Below are 17,742 nucleotides of genomic sequence, written 5' to 3'. Positions count from 1 at the left end.
ACCTGTGGCGAGCGTAGCGAGCCACCGAGCCCGAAGCGTGGCGAGCGAAGCGAGCCCCGCGAGGGGACGGTATTCCGTGTCCCCTCGCGGGGCTCGCTACGCTCGCCACGCTTCGGGCTCGGTGGCTCGCTACGCTCGCCACAGGTTTATATCCAACTCCATGCCCACTTGGATAGTAGGGGTATGAAAAGGACCCTTTTTCCCATTGAATTCCATGTTAAAATGGACTCAGTCCATTTTAACATTGATTCCTATGGAAAAATCGGGTCATCGCATCGCATCGCATCGCATCCGATGGTCGCATGCGATGCGATGCGATGTCCCGATCCGACCCGATTTAAAAATCGGACGCCCGGATAACTCACAAGTACCAGGCCCTCTGTTGGCTAGTGCAAATTGCAGCATAGGATTCTCAAGAATACCAAACAAAATGTAATTGTGTATAAGTGCTAAATATGTTTTACCAATTTTAAGAAATGTAAATGTTAGCACTGACACTTTGTATACTTTTACTAATAAAACGAAACATTACAACATTTTCACAAAGGGCTTTTTCACACATGGGGTGTAGGATTTTTAGCAAATGTAAATGAGTTTAAATGAAGTTAAAGGGGGTTGTCATGGAAACCTAAACACATATCGGAGCTGATGCAGAGTTTAACTGAAGTCTGTTTGGTGAACAAATCATGTTCACCAAACAGAAGAAGATCCGTTCGGGAATGCACCGCCATGTATATAATATGTGAGATCTTTTGCATTAGTGACAGAATTAGTGTAGTTTCCCACTGGCGATGAATGCTATAAAACCAAGCATACAGATAGGGGAAGCTCTGCCATTGACACGACATTTAGTACTGTGCGCAGAGCCAATATGGATAAACTTGAGTTCAGCTCTGCATAAGCCCTATTGTTTAGCATTTTTATATAAATAACAAATATATAGACAGGAGACTATTTGAAAATGCACAATCCTGTTAGATAAATATTATTGCCTATAGTTTCCTTTTTAATATATTGTATTTAAAGGTCTTATACCTCTTCAAGGTATTTTTTTTTATACATATAAGATTTACATTACATGCAAAACAATTCTTAATGTGTGTACTCTGCAGTGTGTTAAATGTTGCAATATTACCAGCAATACCACCTTTGTGTCCCATAGTATGTATTCAGGCTGTTGTAATATTTGCCAAACAAATGTTTAGAAAATCTGAAGTCTGAAAAGGGAACCGGACAAATGCTTTTCTTTTTTTTTACCCTTTAATACACATTTTGACACGTTGTATTGTACATATGTATTGGTTTACCGTTCTGTCCTGCAACACACAATGATGCAACGGAAGTTTACTGTTAAAGGAGCTGAAGCACTGTAAGAAATAAAAACCTTTTGCAGAATGTAATTCTGATGTGTAAAGTTTATTTATATTGGTGCTATTAATAAAAGGCAAAAAACTATTTGGCAATAACCAATTTAAATGGCCCTTTCAAGATTGTACACATAGAAAAGTGTCCCTTTTATGCACTTGTGTCAAACTACATTGTCCTTGTTGTGTGTCCACTATTTGCATTCACAACACTCCCTATGTCTCCCCCCCCCCCCCCCCCACCCACACACACACGCCATGTCTTTTTTATATACTAGTACAGGGGTGGCCAACCCGTGGCTCTCGAGCCGCATGCGGCTCTCCCCCCTGTTAAAGTGCGGCTCCTGCTCCCACTCCCCTCTCATACATTAACCCATTGATTCCCAAACTGTGCGCCGTGGCTCCCTGGGGAGCCGCAGCGCTGCTACAAGGGTGCCGCGGCCAGTGTCACTGGAGAGGCAGCCTGGCTGCCGCATGTAATTTATTTCTTCACCTCAGTTCGAGCGGGTATTCAGCACTGGGAGGATGCCGCTGCCGAGGGGAAGGTGGAGGAGTGCGGGTGTCTCACCACTGACGGAGGGAGATCAAAGGTCCCGGCGGCTAGGCACAGGATGCAGGGCAAGGAGGCACCGTCCAGTATAGATGCTCTCCCTGCTCTGCGTCCCCGCTGCTGTCCTCTCTGGCTGCCGCTGCCCTCTCTGGCCAGCGGTGCCAGCATCAGGAAGCTCCCTCCCGGCTCCTAAATCCCCTTTGACTGCATGAATGGTAGCACTGGCTGGCAATGGCATGGCCTGAAAATTAGGTGGAGCTACTTGGGATGGATGGCGGAGCAACACGGGAGGAAAGAGACGGAGCTACACAGTCAGGGCTGATAGAAGGAGCAGAAGATGGATTTGAAGGTAAATAAAGTGTGAGTTTTATTTTGTCAGTAACTGGTCTTGGAGTTATGCAGCGCTACTGCTGTCGGCTACTTGTGTGGATGTTACACAGCACTACTCCTGTCGGCAACTGGTCTGGGTGTTTCGCAGAGCTACTACTGTCAGCAACTGACGTGACCGTTATGCAGCCCAACTCCTGTCGGCAACTTATGTGGGTGTTTTGCAGCGCTACTACTGTCGGCAACTGGTGCAGGCTTTCCACAGCGCTACTACTGTCAGCAACTAGTGCGGGCGTTACACAGCACTACTACTGTCAGCAACTTTTGCGGGTGTTACGCTGTGCTACTACTGTCGGCAACTTGAGCGGGTGTTATGTTGCGCTACTAGTCGGCAACTGGTGCGGGCTTTAAGCATTGCTACTACTGTCGGCAACTGGTGCGGGCTTTACGCAGCACTGCTACTGTCGGCGGCACTCCCCGGCGTTTTTTTTATAATAAGCACACTGTCACAGCAGCATATGAATTATCAACGTTTCAGGTGCATTTATTAGAGCACCTTTTGTCTGGATACAAAAACGAAAGGTTTGGCTTGGCATAGACACAAAAAATGGGGCTTGGCCTATTTCCAAATAGACCACACCCCTTTTTTGGTGGCGCGCATGTTGTTGGCTCTTTAGCTTGACTACAGATATTTTTCGGCTCTTTACCTCTGACTGGTTGGCCACCCCTGTACTAGTATTACGTTAAACTCCAAATAACATAATCTCTCTATCTCCTCGTAACTACCAACCAATCGGCAATTATAATTTTTCACATACAGGTTGCAGTATGGAAGTTAGGAGCTGCTTGGCTGGTACTTTCTCTTCCATTTTATCACTCTCCAAGACTTAGGGGGTTATTCTGGTTCACTCCTTCTCAAATGGACAAAACAATGTGCACTGCAGGGGGGCAGATGTAAAGTGCAGATAGAATTAGATTTGGGTGAGTTATTTTGTTTCTGTGCAGGGAAAATACTGACTGCTTTATTTTTACACTGCAATATAGATCTCACTTTGTAGTAAAATCCCACCCAAATCTAATTCTATCTGCACATGTTACATCTGCCCCACCTGCAGTGTACGTGGTTTTGTCAGTTTGATAAGGAATTTGCCTTTGAGAGTGAACCAGAATAAGGGCCTTAGTACATAGGGTGAGATGTACTAAGCCTTGAAAAGTGATAAAGTGGAGAGTGCTAAACCAGCTAATAAGCTCCCAACTGTCATGTTACAGGCTGTTTGCATTTGCTGGCCCCTCTCCATTTGTTTTTCACTTTTCAAGCTTAGTGCATCTGGCCCATAGACCTCCTACATACCTGATGAATCTGATTCTTACAATACATGTCGCACTAGTAGCTCTTACCAGTATTATATAAGTTGGACCTAAATGCTAACTTGGTGCTGTGGATTACAGTTCACTTGTATCAGATTTTCTATGTAATTGAATGATCTAATACTAACAAGGGTGGGATTGTTATGTAAGCTGTTCTGTGTGTCTTTGGAAACCTGCTGTCGATGTATTTAGAATTGACTCACGCAAGAAAGTAACATGACAGTCTCCATTTTTACATGTCCTTTAAAAAACATTTGCTGCTTTAAATGTCACCATGGAAAGACTATTACATAATTAATGCATAACTAACCCTTTGACAAAAATAGGTCATATATACTGTAGTTGCTGGTCTGGCACTGAAAGGTTCTTTAAAGCAGGTTTCTGGTATTCTTCACATTGCCGGTGTAATTTCATCATAATACAATATACAATGGTTTAGAAATTAAAGGAATGATGACCTGGCTGCTTCTATGATTCCCTCAGGATCCACTAGTTTCACCTTAAAAAGAAAAAAAAAAAACTGGTATGGGTTATAAATATATATATATATATATATATATATATATATATATATATATATATATATATAATGTGTATAGACTTGTTTATACACAATTCTCTTTTACAGTTAGGATCCGTTTGTTATTAGATGATATTAAAGTGAAAACCAAGCACCATCCGCAAGCTGTCATATCATCCAGCATTCACTACTGTTAGTAGACCTAGCCCATCCATTGCCTTTTAATATGTCTGAGTATTATTTTCTTATATTAAAATGTAGAGACTCTTTACAATTCCATCTAGCAGACACCAGGGTGAGTATTCTGTATTATAATGGCTATGGGGGTAATTCAGGTACTTACGCAATTGGATACAGTATGCACAGGGCTGGACTGGGACCTGAAATCGTCCCTGGCATTTTGAGCACACAGGCCCACTTGTCCCATAATTAAAATTTCTGCACCTCTCCCCTTATAATTCATACATATTTGTAGATGGCAGGAGTCAGACGATGTCAGCCACCGCTATCAGATGCAGCACCCTGAGCCCCTGAAGCTGGAGGAACAGGAAAAAAAAATGCAGTCCAGGACCACAGAGCCATATGCCCGCCCACCGGCTCTGACCTAACAGCAGCAGCCGTCTGCAGTGTTTAGGCACACCGGGCTCCCTGTCCCCTCCTCTCAGGGATCAGTCAGGCAGAAATCCCCGGCATCAGCACCCCCCACACATGCTGCTCAAGGGGGCGGATCAAATGCGCGGTGGTCGCGTCATGACGTCATGCTGCTGCTTCATGCCGTCAATATGTAAATGATGTGGCTGCCCAGCCCTCAGCACAGGAGGCGGTGCTGTAAGTGCTAAAGCCTGAAAAAATGGCTACACAAAATCGGCCACAAGGCCAGTCTGGCCCTGGGTATGCATATTGATCAATGTAGCGCATACCTGTGAGCAAGATTCTAGTTGCAAAGTGATTGACAGGAGGTCAGCACCTGGGGGTGGTAATAGGGAATGGTTCGGCCAAGGCAGTTGTGTCATGGCCATTGGTGCTGGGGCACCAGAGTCTACTTTCTCCTTTTGCCTATGTGTCTACAGAGGCTTTCAGGCTCTGCCTGGTGACCCAATGTACAAGGTTTTCTCTGTGTTTGAAATCATGCAGTGTCTTACCCAAATGTTGCCATCACAGTGGGCCTTTTTTTGCATGGGTTAACTTCTACTCATATTAGCATATAAATGCAAATACCTACCGCAAATCATTCCAACGGGTGTGGTATAGGACCCTCACAGTCAGGACCCTGACTGCCCGGACTCAGACAATGGGGGGAGAGCAACTAAGCCCCTTGCGGGATTGCTGCGATTGCCACGCTCGCCACCTATTCTATTATCCGTTTATGGGGGTCGTGGACCCCCACGAGGGAGAGTAGCCGCTGGCCATCGGGATCCTGAGTGTCATGGTTTCAACAGTCGGGATTCTGACGTCGGTGTAGTGACGGTCTGTCAGCCATCCGGCACACATTCCAACAGGAGTAACCAGAATAACTTCACCTTGAGCCCAATGTTTGCTTCAGGAGACAAGCCCCTTAACTTTCTACACCTGCTATATACTATATAATCATATTACTAACATTTGTGTCTGACAGAATGGAAAAGGTACAGTAAAGGATAGTTTTACTTGCAAAATATACACTGCAAACGGGATCCGACAGGTCGACATGAGTTTTTCACAGTTTTTGTGTGTGTGATTCATGTTTTATCCTCCATTTGGACTGCTAATGGGAATGGTAACTGGCACCTGGCCCATAACAAGGCGCGAGAAGCGCTACACTAATTGTTGATCCACATGCTCATATGTCAACATTGACACAAAAACATGAGAAATTCATGTCGACATATGTGTCGCCCTTTTGTAAATTGAAAAACTTTTGGTGTTGACCTATTAAATGTCTAACTAGACATTATCTGTGAACTATAGCACACCTACTGACACATATCGTTTAAATGTACACAAAACTAAAAATAATTTGTTTCCAATATATCATAAATTCACCATACATTATGTCACAGCTCATTTAGTGCCTGAGCGTTATTGGAGAGGATAATCCAGGACATTAAACAGAGTGTACTAGTGCATTGCCACCAGTAGGTGTTGCTATGGAGTCTTTTATCAAAGGACCTTAGTGCCGACAAAACCTATGTAGATTGTAACAGCAAGAATATCCCTCACAGTACAGAAAAATAGGATTAGTTCTAATAATAAGAGAGGTTTTCAACTTAACCTCTAGAGCAGGAGGGCAATTATTTCAGCTGGGGGGGCACTTAATACTTCCAGCAGATATTCGAGGGCCCACTCCAGAAATAGGGTGTGTGGTCACTTAAAGGGGGGGGGGGGTGTCTATAAGAACTATACAAGGAACCACTGCTATAGGGTACATGTATCTAGAATAATAACTATACAACAAGGCAACTCCGCCATAGGGTATATAATACCTAGAACACAAGGCACAAAGGGTCCATGGATGCAGGCTTGTAGTAACACATAATACACAGGTGCAGCAGGGAAACACATACTAATACCGTTTAACAAAAACAGGTCTTTTAACCAAGCATCTTCCAGTGTTGTGGTGTTGAAGTGATCACTGGACATACTCAGGTCCTGGGGAGAGTGGCATGTATGGCGGAGAGCCGTCCCTACAGCAGCAGCATCCCAGCAGAGGCCGGAGACCTCCCATGTCCTCCCTGTGACCCGCACACAGTGCTCTGCTCTCCGTAGTAATGCCCAGGTGGGGCTCACACAGCAGCAGCAGGCGGTGGCTTCCAACGCTATCAGCGTGAACAATCATTTTTGGCTATTATCCTGCATTTGGGAGCAATTGGTTGATTGTCATATGCTCCCATACCCAGGGGCGAATTTAGGGGTCAGGGCGCCCCTAGGCACAACATTTTTTGCCGCCGCCCCGCTATATAATAGCCCAGAACTGTCAATCTGTGAGTGTGTGTATACTGCTGGGCGGAGTCCTTGAACACATTATACATACACACACAGATCTACACACACAGATCTGGCTTAAATATATGAAGAGCATATATATTAAGAGCAAGTCGCTCACCATGTAAGCTGTGCGGCTGCCTGGTGATCTTGAAAGGTATACCCATGTCAATCACTGTAATAAGCAAGGGGGTGGTGCTTCACACATGGCCTGCCTACCCCTCCAATACCCAGCCAGGAATAAGAAGCCGCGGTGGCGTCACTGAGCACCCATCCCAACTCATTATGACGGCGCATAGAGGAGCAGCAGCTGCAGTAGCAGTGTGTTACCGCTGTGCTGTAAACACAGCATGCACACAGAAAGTAATGCTTTCCCAGCCCCTATTTCTTTATACAGTTTGTGACAGGATCCGCACTGCTACGGCTGTAGAAGGTGGAGAACAATAAACCCACCCTCAGGCCTCCCTTATGGCAAGTGAGTGGGGAGGAAAATAGAAAGGGGGGGGGGGGATGTTAAGCATACTTATACTACATGTTTATGTGAATGGTTACAGTAGAATAGATAGAACATGTGGGGGGGGGGAGGGGGGGTCATTTTACCCAGTCCCAAAAGTGTTTGAATGACATAGGGAGGAGGGGTGACGCTAATAAGACATTGAAGCAAGGATGGTGTTCAGGAGATGCAGGAAGGGATAGCTCTGGGGAGACGCAGGGAGGAATAGTGTTGGGGAAATGCAGGGAGGGATAGTGCTGGGGTGGCTCAGGGAGGAATGGGTATGGGTGAAAATCGGACCAACACAAAACCTCCGGACCGGACATCAAACTCTGCATTTTGTAGCTTGTAGCCTCCGGTCCGGGGGGTGTCCTGTCTGGGGGTGTCCTGTCCGGGGGGGCTGCCTGTCACACCTGTCACCAGGTAGAGGAGGGGGGGTAGAATAAAGCCTCCCTGTATGGTCCGGGCATGTAGCAAAAACCGGACGGTCCGGACCAGCCGGGGAGGCTGTAATCTCCCCTCCCCCATGTACCTGGTGATAGCTATCACAGGGACCCCCCGGACAAGACACCCCTGGACAGGACACCCCCCGGACCGGACCCTACAAGCTCCGGACTGCAGATTTTGATGTCCTGTCCGGCAGTCCGGGGTTTAGTCCGGTCCGGTTTTTACATAGTCCCGGGAGGAATGGCGTTGGGGAGACTCAGGAAAGGATTGTCCTGGGGAGACACAGGGAGGAACGGGTATGGGTAAAAACCGGACCAGGACAAAACCCCCGGACCGCCGGACCAGACATCAAACTCTGCATTTTGGAGCTTGTAGCGTCCAGTCCGGGGGGTGTCCTGTCCGGGGGTGTCCTGTCTGGGGGTTCTGCCTGTGACACCTGTCACCAGGTAGAGGAGGAGGGGTAGAATAAAGTCTCTGTGTATGGTCCGGGCATGTAGCAAAAACGGACGATCCGGAACACAGGGGGAGGCTGTAATCTCCCTCCCCATGTCCCTGATGATAGCTATCACAGGGACCCCCCCGGACAAGACACCACAGGACACCCCCCGGACCGGACCCTATAAGCTCCGGACTGCAGATTTTGATGTCCTGTCCGGCAGTCCGGAGTCTAGTCCGGTCCGGTTTTTACATAGTCCCGGGAGGAACAGTGCTGGAGAGATGCATTGGGGAATAGTGTTTGAGCAATGCAGGGAGGGATAGTACTGGGGTGACTCAGGGAGGAATGGCGTTAGGAAGACTCAGGAAAGGATTGTCCTGGGGAGACACAGGGAGGAACAGTGCTGGGGAGACGCATTGGGGAATAGTGTTTGGGCAATGCAGGGAGGGATAGTGCTGGGGTGACTCAGGGAGGAATGGTGTTGGGGAGACTCAGGAAAGGAAAGTCCTGCGGAGACACAACGAGGAATAGTGCTGGGGAGACTTAATACTCCCCACATGACTGCCCTCTCACTACACATTGCCTTCCCAGGACATCACCACCCCCCGCTGAACCCGCGCTTTCTACCCCCCCTTGCACAACACTCCTTCCTCTCTCCATGACAGCCACAGAGCGTTGCCCTAAGCACAAATCACACTTTCTACCTCATCTGCTTTGCACTCCCCTGCCAGTACCCACATGTCTGCGCGGTGAGTGCTCACAAGTTAAGACCGCCCGTAGGGAGCAATGAATCACCTAGTATATATATATATATATATATATATATATAATCATAATTATTTAATAAACTATTAGTTACTAGGGGACTGACCCAGAGGGAGGGAGGGAGGCCTGGAGGTTGAGGAACAACATCACAAACACACTGGAAGGGACAGGCGCTGCTCAGCTCAGCTGTCCCCCCTATTCTATACACAGCAGGCAGCAGCCAATAGGCTGTGTGTATAGTATAGCCAATGGGAATGGGCGTCAGACGGCAGTGAGCCTGAGTGGCAGAGGAGCCTCTGGGATGTGTGCAGGGCTGGACTGGGGGCCAATGGCCTTGTGGGCCTATTTTGTGCAGCCATTTGTTCAGGCTTTAACACTTACAGAACCACCTCCTGTGCTGAGGGCTGGGCGGCCATGTCATTTACATATTGACAGCATGAAGCAGCGGTGGACGGGCATATGGGTCTGTGGTCCTGGACTGCATTTTTTTCCTGCTCCTCCAGCTTCAGGGACTCAGGGTGCTGCTTCTGATAGCTGGCGGGCTGCCCCTGCTGTGTACTGACATCGGCTGACTCCTGCCATCTACAAATATGTTTGAATTATTATAAGGGGAGGGGTGCAGAAATTTTAGGACAGGGGGCTGTTAAAATGAATAATATTGGGGGGTGCTGTTATGTCGGCAATATTTAAGGTGCACTACTTGGGGGAATTATGTGTAAGGGACATTACAGGGGGCATAATATGGGCATTACTTGTGTTGCATAATGTGCAATGGGCATTACGGTGTGTTCCATAATGTGTAATGCCTCCTTTTTGTGATGCCATGCCTCCTTACCATGAGGCCACACCCCCTTTTCACTGCGCAAGGGTCCCACCTGCTACAGGTTGGCCTGTGTGCTCGAAATGTTAGGGACGGCTGGCACGGGTTGGCGCTGTGCTAAGTTCCGCGCCTGGGAAGCATTGTGATCGCGGGTTCGAGGCCCCACCCACGACTCATGTGGGAGGAAGCAAAATGCCAGGAACAATTTCTGGTCCCAGTCTGGCCTTGGTTGTGTGTGTGCATGTGGGTAGTGAGCAGGCACCAGCGAGTGATGAGCGGCTCTGCCGCCAACTGAATCATGTCGGCTGCATTCGCCACTGCCCGCTCTGCGATGCTGCAGCTGCTACCTGCCTGGTCACAGACAGACTCACAGGCAGCGGCTGCCACCCATACTAAGTGTCATCCCTAGGCCCATGCCTCACGGGCCTAGTCACAAATCTGACCCTGCCCATACCTGATTTTTGTTCCCACCAGATAGATTGGAAAGGTAAATCTGTAGGTGTGTACCCAGCTTTACTGTTAACTGTCACTTCTATTGAATGCTCATCTTTCCTAGTTTTTTTCTTTTTATGTTTAAAATTACCATATGCCTAAAGAGGCTCCTGAAATCATTGTGAGGTTAGCAATCTGGTTTGAGTACTAAACTCAATGATATGGCAACCTGCCTTAAAAATCATTGACCAGCTTTTTCTTTTTTTTGGAACCTGAAAAATTGAAAACACAAACTAACTGTGTAATACTGCTTTCACATTGCAACCCTGCTTTCAACCCATTTTTGTAAACGTTTCATAAAAAGGTCAAAAGCCAGTTAAACCCCTTTCACATTGCATGTTGTAACCAGTATATTACTGTTTATATACCGTTTTGTAATTTTCACATTCAACCCATTTCACCCGTAAAAAAAAACAGCTTCTTTGCAATAAAACTCAGTTGTGCACTTCCTGCTTGTGGGCAGTGACAACATGCAGGGAGACAACCAATGACCCTTGTGCACATTATTATGTGTAGTTCATTCCGGTTCTGGGCCGTTCAGACTGCAGGAAAAATCGCTCAGAACCGCGTAGGATCCTGCTTTTGAAATGTGTTGAAATACCGGTATTCTCTAACCAGTAAATTGGCTGGGGAGCGTTCACACTGCAGCTGGTACCGTTTTAAAATACTAAAAGAACAGCAATATACCAGCTTACAAGTGCAATGTGAAAGGGGTATTAGAGGAACACAGCAGTGTTTAATGCAGAAAATATTTATTTATCTGCCTCCTGAGAAAGGGCTCCTACACTAGTTCTACACTATAAAGTTATATAACAATTTAAGCTGCAAGTGAATAATGCAAGTAGTCTGCGTAGATCACTTCTTGGTCATGTTTAATTGTTTAAATCACTTTACCTCTGGAATAGAACCTGCATGTCCAAATCCCTCCATTATGCCACATTTTGGGATATCATCTTCCCAAACGCCATCATAGACCTGGTCCTTATCCAGATAGTAGAATATGCCAGGTCCATGCTTCTTTCCCCCTTTCCAGGCACCTTCATAGCGGTTTCCATTGGCTGTTAATAGACTCAAAGCATTAGATTACTTGGAGATCTAAACTGTCCACATCGCCACTGTATACGTGGTCTATCCACATAGCACGTGCTGGTGAATTGGGGAATTTTGCCCACTTTCCTTTAGGGCAGTGGTCCTCAACCTCGGTCCTCAAGTACCCCCAACAGTGCATGTTTTCCATGTCTCCACACAGAATCACAAGTTAAATAATTATCTCCACCTGTGGATCTTTTAAAATGTCAGTGAGTAATGAGTGCACCTGTGCACCTGCCGGGTGACCTAGACCCAGTGGTTCTCAACCTCGGTCCTCAATGACCCCCAACAGTGTACATTTTTCAGGTCTCCACACAGAATCACAGGTGAAATAATTAGCTCCACATGTGGATCTTTTAAAATGTGTCAGTGAGTAATGACTGCAGCTGTGCACCTGCCAGGTGACCTGGAAAACATGCACTGTTGGGGGTCCTTGAGGACTGAGGTTGAGAACCACTGACCTAGACAATATGAGCTGTTGGGGGTACTTGAGGACCGAGGTTGAGAACCTTGGCCTTGGGGCAGCGAGCAGTTTGAGCTAAGTCAGGCTGAAACCAACCTGCAAGGGGTGCAAAATCAGGTGTTGTTGCCAGCGTTTAAACACTGCAGAAAGGGCACATTGCACCCATCGCAAATAATAGGATTGACCCCTATATCTCTCTCCGTCTCTCATCCAAGTTATAATATTTTTTTGAGAACCTACACCACTCAGTGCTGTGCTGCAAGGACCGTGTAACTCAACCCATACAGACCAAAACAGAAACCTCTTGCTAGCGCATTACCAGTCTATTTTTACACCCAGAGGCAGATGGACTCTGGGAAAGGTTTGTTCTGATTCTAACAAAGCTCAGTACACGAGTTTTACCCAAGACAAAATTTCCATCTGTTCACCTATTGGAAATATATTCAAGTGTCCCTTGGTGTTTTGCTTGTATTTATTATCTATTGAGTATATTTCTTGTAGGAACGTAGTTTATTATTATGTTTGGTTAATTATAGATGCTACACATAAATAATGTGGATATGATCTTCAGATGCTGTTTTTCATGCTAATCTTGCAGTATACCTTTTCAGTGTGATTTGTATTGCTTTTGCTTGGTTTATGCTGCCTATTGTCCTTTGCGTCTTTGCGCAATACTGTAAGCTATAATAAGAATAGTTTCAGTCCAACACACTACCCCATATAGTGTGCTGTACTGTCATATTGCCCAGTGATTGGCACCATCTCCAATCACCTTGAGTCCTATTGGAGAAAGAGCGCTATGTATATATATAAATTATTATTATGACTATTATTAGTAGTATTACTAGTCTAATTGCCACTGTATATATATATATATATATATATATATATATATATATATATATATGATAGAATTTCATACAATAATATTACAGATAGCCAATACCTTTTAGCAGCAGCCCCTGCCCACACTGCTTGTCTTTCTGCCATTCTCCTTCATACATGTCTCTATTGGCGAAGTACATTCTGCCCCAGCCACTGCGCTGTCCAGCCTCCCAGTCTCCTTCATAGTACTCCTTATCACTATAGTAATACGTGCCATAGCCCTACAGAGACATCAGAACAACAACTGCAAATGTCATTATACAAAGTGCACTGTTCTGGAAGGTACAGTATGTGGTTCATAGGTGGATACATTGTGCACTGTTCTGGAAGGTACAGTATGTGGTTCATAGGTGGATACATTGTGCACTGTTCTGGAAGGTACAGTGTGTGGTTCATAGGTGGATACATAGTGCACTGTTCTGGAAGGTACAGTGTGTGGTACATAGGTGGATACATAGTGCACTGTTCTGGAAGGTACAGTGTGTGGTTCATAGGTGGATACATAGTGCACTGTTCTGGAAGTTACGGTGTGTGGTTCATAGGTGGATACATAGTGCACTGTTCTGGAAGGTACAGTATGTGGTTCATAGGTGGATACATAGTGCACTGTTCTGGAAGGTACAGTGTGTGGTTCATAGGTGGATACATAGTGCACTGTTCTGGAAGGTACAGTATGTGGTTCATAGGTGGATACATTGTGCACTGTTCTGGAAGGTACAGTGTGTGGTTCATAGGTGGATACAAAGTGCACTGTTCTGGAAGGTACAGTATGTGGTTCATAGGTGGATACATTGTGCACTGTTCTGGAAGGTACAGTGTGTGGTACATAGGTGGATACATAGTGCACTGTTCTGGAAGGTACAGTATGTGGTTCATAGGTGGATACATTGTGCACTGTTCTGGAAGGTACAGTGTGTGGTTCATAGGTGGATACATAGTGCACTGTTCTGGAAGGTACAGTGTGTGGTTCATAGGTGGATAGACAGGGCACTGTTCTGGAAGTTACGGTGTGTGGTTCATAGGTGGATACAAAGTGCACTGTTCTGGAAGGTACAGTATGTGGTTCATAGGTGGATACATTGTGCACTGTTCTGGAAGGTACAGTATGTGGTTCATAGGTGGATACATTGTGCACTGTTGTGGAAGGTACAGTGTGTGGTTCATAGGTGGATACATAGTGCACTGTTCTGGAAGGTACAGTGTGTGGTTCATAGGTGGATAGACAGGGCACTGTTCTGGAAGTTACAGTGTGTGTGGTTCATAGGTGGATACAAAGTGCACTGTTCTGGAAGGTACAGTATGTGGTTCATAGGTGGATACATAGTGCACTGTTCTGGAAGGTACAGTATGTGGTTCATAGGTGGATACAAAGTGCACTGTTCTGGAAGGTACAGTATGTGGTTCATAGGTGGATACATTGTGCACTGTTCTGGAAGGTACAGTGTGTGGTACATAGGTGGATACATTGTGCACTGTTCTGGAAGGTACAGTATGTGGTTCATAGGTGGATACATAGTGCACTGTTCTGGAAGGTACAGTATGTGGTTCATAGGTGGATACATTGTGCACTGTTCTGGAAGGTACAGTATGTGGTACATAGGTGGATACATTGTGCACTGTTCTGGAAGGTACAGTATGTGGTACATAGGTGGATACATTGTGCACTGTTCTGGAAGGTACAGTATGTGGTTCATAGGTGGATACATAGTGCACTGTTCTGGAAGGTACAGTATGTGGTTCATAGGTGGATACATAGTGCACTGTTCTGGAAGGTACAGTATGTGGTACATAGGTGGATACATTGTGCACTGTTCTGGAAGGTACAGTATGTGGTACATAGGTGGATACATTGTGCACTGTTCTGGAAGGTACAGTATGTGGTTCATAGGTGGATACATTGTGCACTGTTCTGGAAGGTACAGTATGTGGTACATAGGTGGATACATTGTGCACTGTTCTGGAAGGTACAGTATGTGGTTCATAGGTGGATACATTGTGCACTGTTCTGGAAGGTACAGTATGTGGTACATAGGTGGATACATTGTGCACTGTTCTGGAAGGTACAGTATGTGGTACATAGGTGGATACATTGTGCACTGTTCTGGAAGGTACAGTATGTGGTTCATAGGTGGATACATTGTGCACTGTTCTGGAAGGTACAGTATGTGGTTCATAGGTGGATACATAGTGCACTGTTCTGGAAGGTACAGTATGTGGTTCATAGGTGGATACATTGTGCACTGTTCTGGAAGGTACAGTATGTGGTTCATAGGTGGATACATTGTGCACTGTTCTGGAAGGTACAGTATGTGGTACATAGGTGGATACATTGTGCACTGTTCTGGAAGGTACAGTATGTGGTACATAGGTGGATACATTGTGCACTGTTCTGGAAGGTACAGTATGTGGTTCATAGGTGGATACATTGTGCACTGTTCTGGAAGGTACAGTATGTGGTACATAGGTGGATACATTGTGCACTGTTCTGGAAGGTACAGTATGTGGTTCATAGGTGGATACATTGTGCACTGTTCTGGAAGGTACAGTATGTGGTTCATAGGTGGATACATTGTGCACTGTTCTGGAAGGTACAGTATGTGGTTCATAGGTGGATACATTGTGCACTGTTCTGGAAGGCAGGGGCAGAACTACCATAGGTGCAGGGGGTGCAGCTGCTATGGGGACCAGAGCTGAGAGGGGCCCACTTTGCCTGTCAAACTATCATGTGCTGTATACATTTTTCAGCATTAGGTGATAAATAGGGGCCCTTACAAACTTTTGCTATGGGGCCCACATGTATCTAGTTACGCCACTGAAGGTACAGTATGTGGTTCATAGGTGGATACATTGTGCACAGCGGCGTAACTATAATTTGGGCGCCCCCGCGGATAATAAAGCACCCATGTCGACTTAGACACCTGTCGACCTTGCCACCTGTTGACCCAACGTAGTTGACCTAATGACTGTCGACATAAGTGACCTATAAAATTGGTGGTTTATCATAAGCCAATGCCACCCTGTATATTTTCTTTCCTACCATGTATTGGGCCTGATATACATTACACAAGACTCAGAACACAAAGGTTGGAAATAATGATGATGTTGAGAAATCCATCTGTTCTATACAGCACCATTCTGGAGGAGCAGCTGTCTGAACATGTAATTGTACATTGTGCTGACGCATTAAGTGCATTATTTATTTATTCATGTCTTTCTACAATGAAACAAACGTTTCAGCTCCTGGGCAAATGATATTAAGCATACACAGTCACTGAATTGTATTGGTGATATTGGAACCACGCATCGCTATTGCTATGGCCCTTATATACAGAGCAATGTAGGAGCATTTTCTAAGCAATCCAGTCAGATCGCTTAGAAAACTCCCTTAAATAGCCCGGGTTAAAACAACAAATACATTGGCCCTTATTCTGGTTCACTCGCAAAGACAAATTCTTTCTCAAATGGACAAAGCCATGTCAACTGTAGGGGGAGCATATGTAACTTGTGCAGAGAGAATTAGATTTGGGTGGTGTTTTACTTCAATGTGAGATCTATATTGCAGTGTAAAAATAAAGCAGTCAGTATTTTCCCTGCACAGACACTTTTTTCTCGCACCACAACCCACACACCAATACCGCAGGGTTGCTTACCTGATCCTCTCCTTCAGGGAGAAAATGCTCTGTTCCTGGACTTCCCTGGTAATGTATGATTGCCATCACCTGGCAATCAAACACCTTTCTTATCAATTACCTAGCTCCCCACAGGTGATGGCAATCATACATTACCAGGGAAGTCCAGGAACATGGAGAGGGTCAGGTAGGCAACCATGTATTAATCTGGTACCTTGCATGCACCATCAGTATTTACTATCTGTATATTTTTTCAAGGGGCCCTGACCACATACTTGCCTACCTGACCCTCTCCATTCGGGAGAAAATGCTCTGTTCCTGGAGTTCCCTGGTAATGTATGATTGCCATCCCATCACCTGCAGTGAAACACCTTTCTTATTAATTATTTAGCTCACTGCAGGTGATGGCAATCCTACATTACCAGGGAAGTCCAGGAACAGAGCATGTTCTCCCTCATGGTGAGGGTCAGGTAGGCGACTAGGTATGCCTGACCATGCACTTTGTAAGTTAAGCAATCTCAAAGTCGGTCCTCATGACAGACATTTTAGTGATATCCAGGCTTCAACACAAATGGTCAAATATAAATAACTGAAGTACTAATTAAACCACCTGTGCTCAAGCATGGATATCACTAAAACCTGGACTGTTTGGTGTTCCTTGAGGACCGAGGTTGGGAATGCCTGCTGTAAATGCTTAGCCACACCCCCTCTGGAGACTGGCCAAACCCATACACATGGACCCATACCACTGCATTGTGAGCCCCTGTGAGACCAGTTGCTAGTACAACACTGGCAACAGGTTCCATTGAAAACAACCATCAGTGCCTCCTTGTGACACTGGGATACGGTCATTGGGTCACCACCAAATAGGTCGACATGCAGGTAGGTAAACATGACTTTAGGTCGACATGATAAGGTCCACAGGGTCATTAGGTCGACAGGCAGTATTTCTGCGCAGCCATGCGAGAAACACGGTGGCACGTTTCGGTGTCCATGTCGACATGCCATGTGCTGACAGGCAGTATTTTATGCCCTACCATCCACTAGGGCATGATGGGAGAATAAAATAGTGTGTCCGAAGCATGGCGAGAGTAGCGAGCCATGGGAGAGGACGCGGTGCTACGTTTTAGTGT

At 45.8% G+C, this 17,742-nt stretch overlaps 2 protein-coding genes across 4 annotated transcripts in view; one reads left to right on the top strand and one right to left on the bottom strand.

The window, feature by feature from the left end:
• The window catches only part of LOC146011342 (calcium release-activated calcium channel protein 1-like), a 49,706-nt gene extending 48,306 nt beyond the window's left edge, over positions 1–1,400 (top strand). For all 3 annotated transcript variants that reach the window (XM_083151359.1, XM_083151360.1, XM_083151358.1), the window contains exon 3: positions 375–1,400. The gene's annotated coding sequence lies outside the window, so the exon portion shown is untranslated. The remainder of the gene's footprint in view (positions 1–374) is intronic.
• A 201-nt stretch (positions 1,401–1,601) lies between these two features.
• Positions 1,602–17,742, bottom strand: part of MORN3 (MORN repeat containing 3) — a 31,901-nt gene continuing 15,760 nt past the window's right edge. Inside the window, exons 4-6 of the mRNA XM_083151362.1 lie at positions 13,042–13,201; positions 11,438–11,601; positions 1,602–4,108 (exon numbers count right to left, since the gene is read on the bottom strand). Coding sequence (XP_083007488.1) covers positions 4,052–4,108; positions 11,438–11,601; positions 13,042–13,201 — 381 coding nt within the window. The 3' untranslated portion in view covers positions 1,602–4,051. The remainder of the gene's footprint in view (positions 4,109–11,437; positions 11,602–13,041; positions 13,202–17,742) is intronic.

Source organism: Crinia signifera, chromosome 1 (genome assembly GCF_055691185.1).
Source record: "Crinia signifera chromosome 1, ASM5569118v1, whole genome shotgun sequence".
Lineage (NCBI taxonomy): Eukaryota > Metazoa > Chordata > Amphibia > Anura > Myobatrachidae > Crinia > Crinia signifera.
Note: the sequence above shows the minus strand (reverse complement) of the source record. Positions and strands in the feature narration are given on the sequence as shown.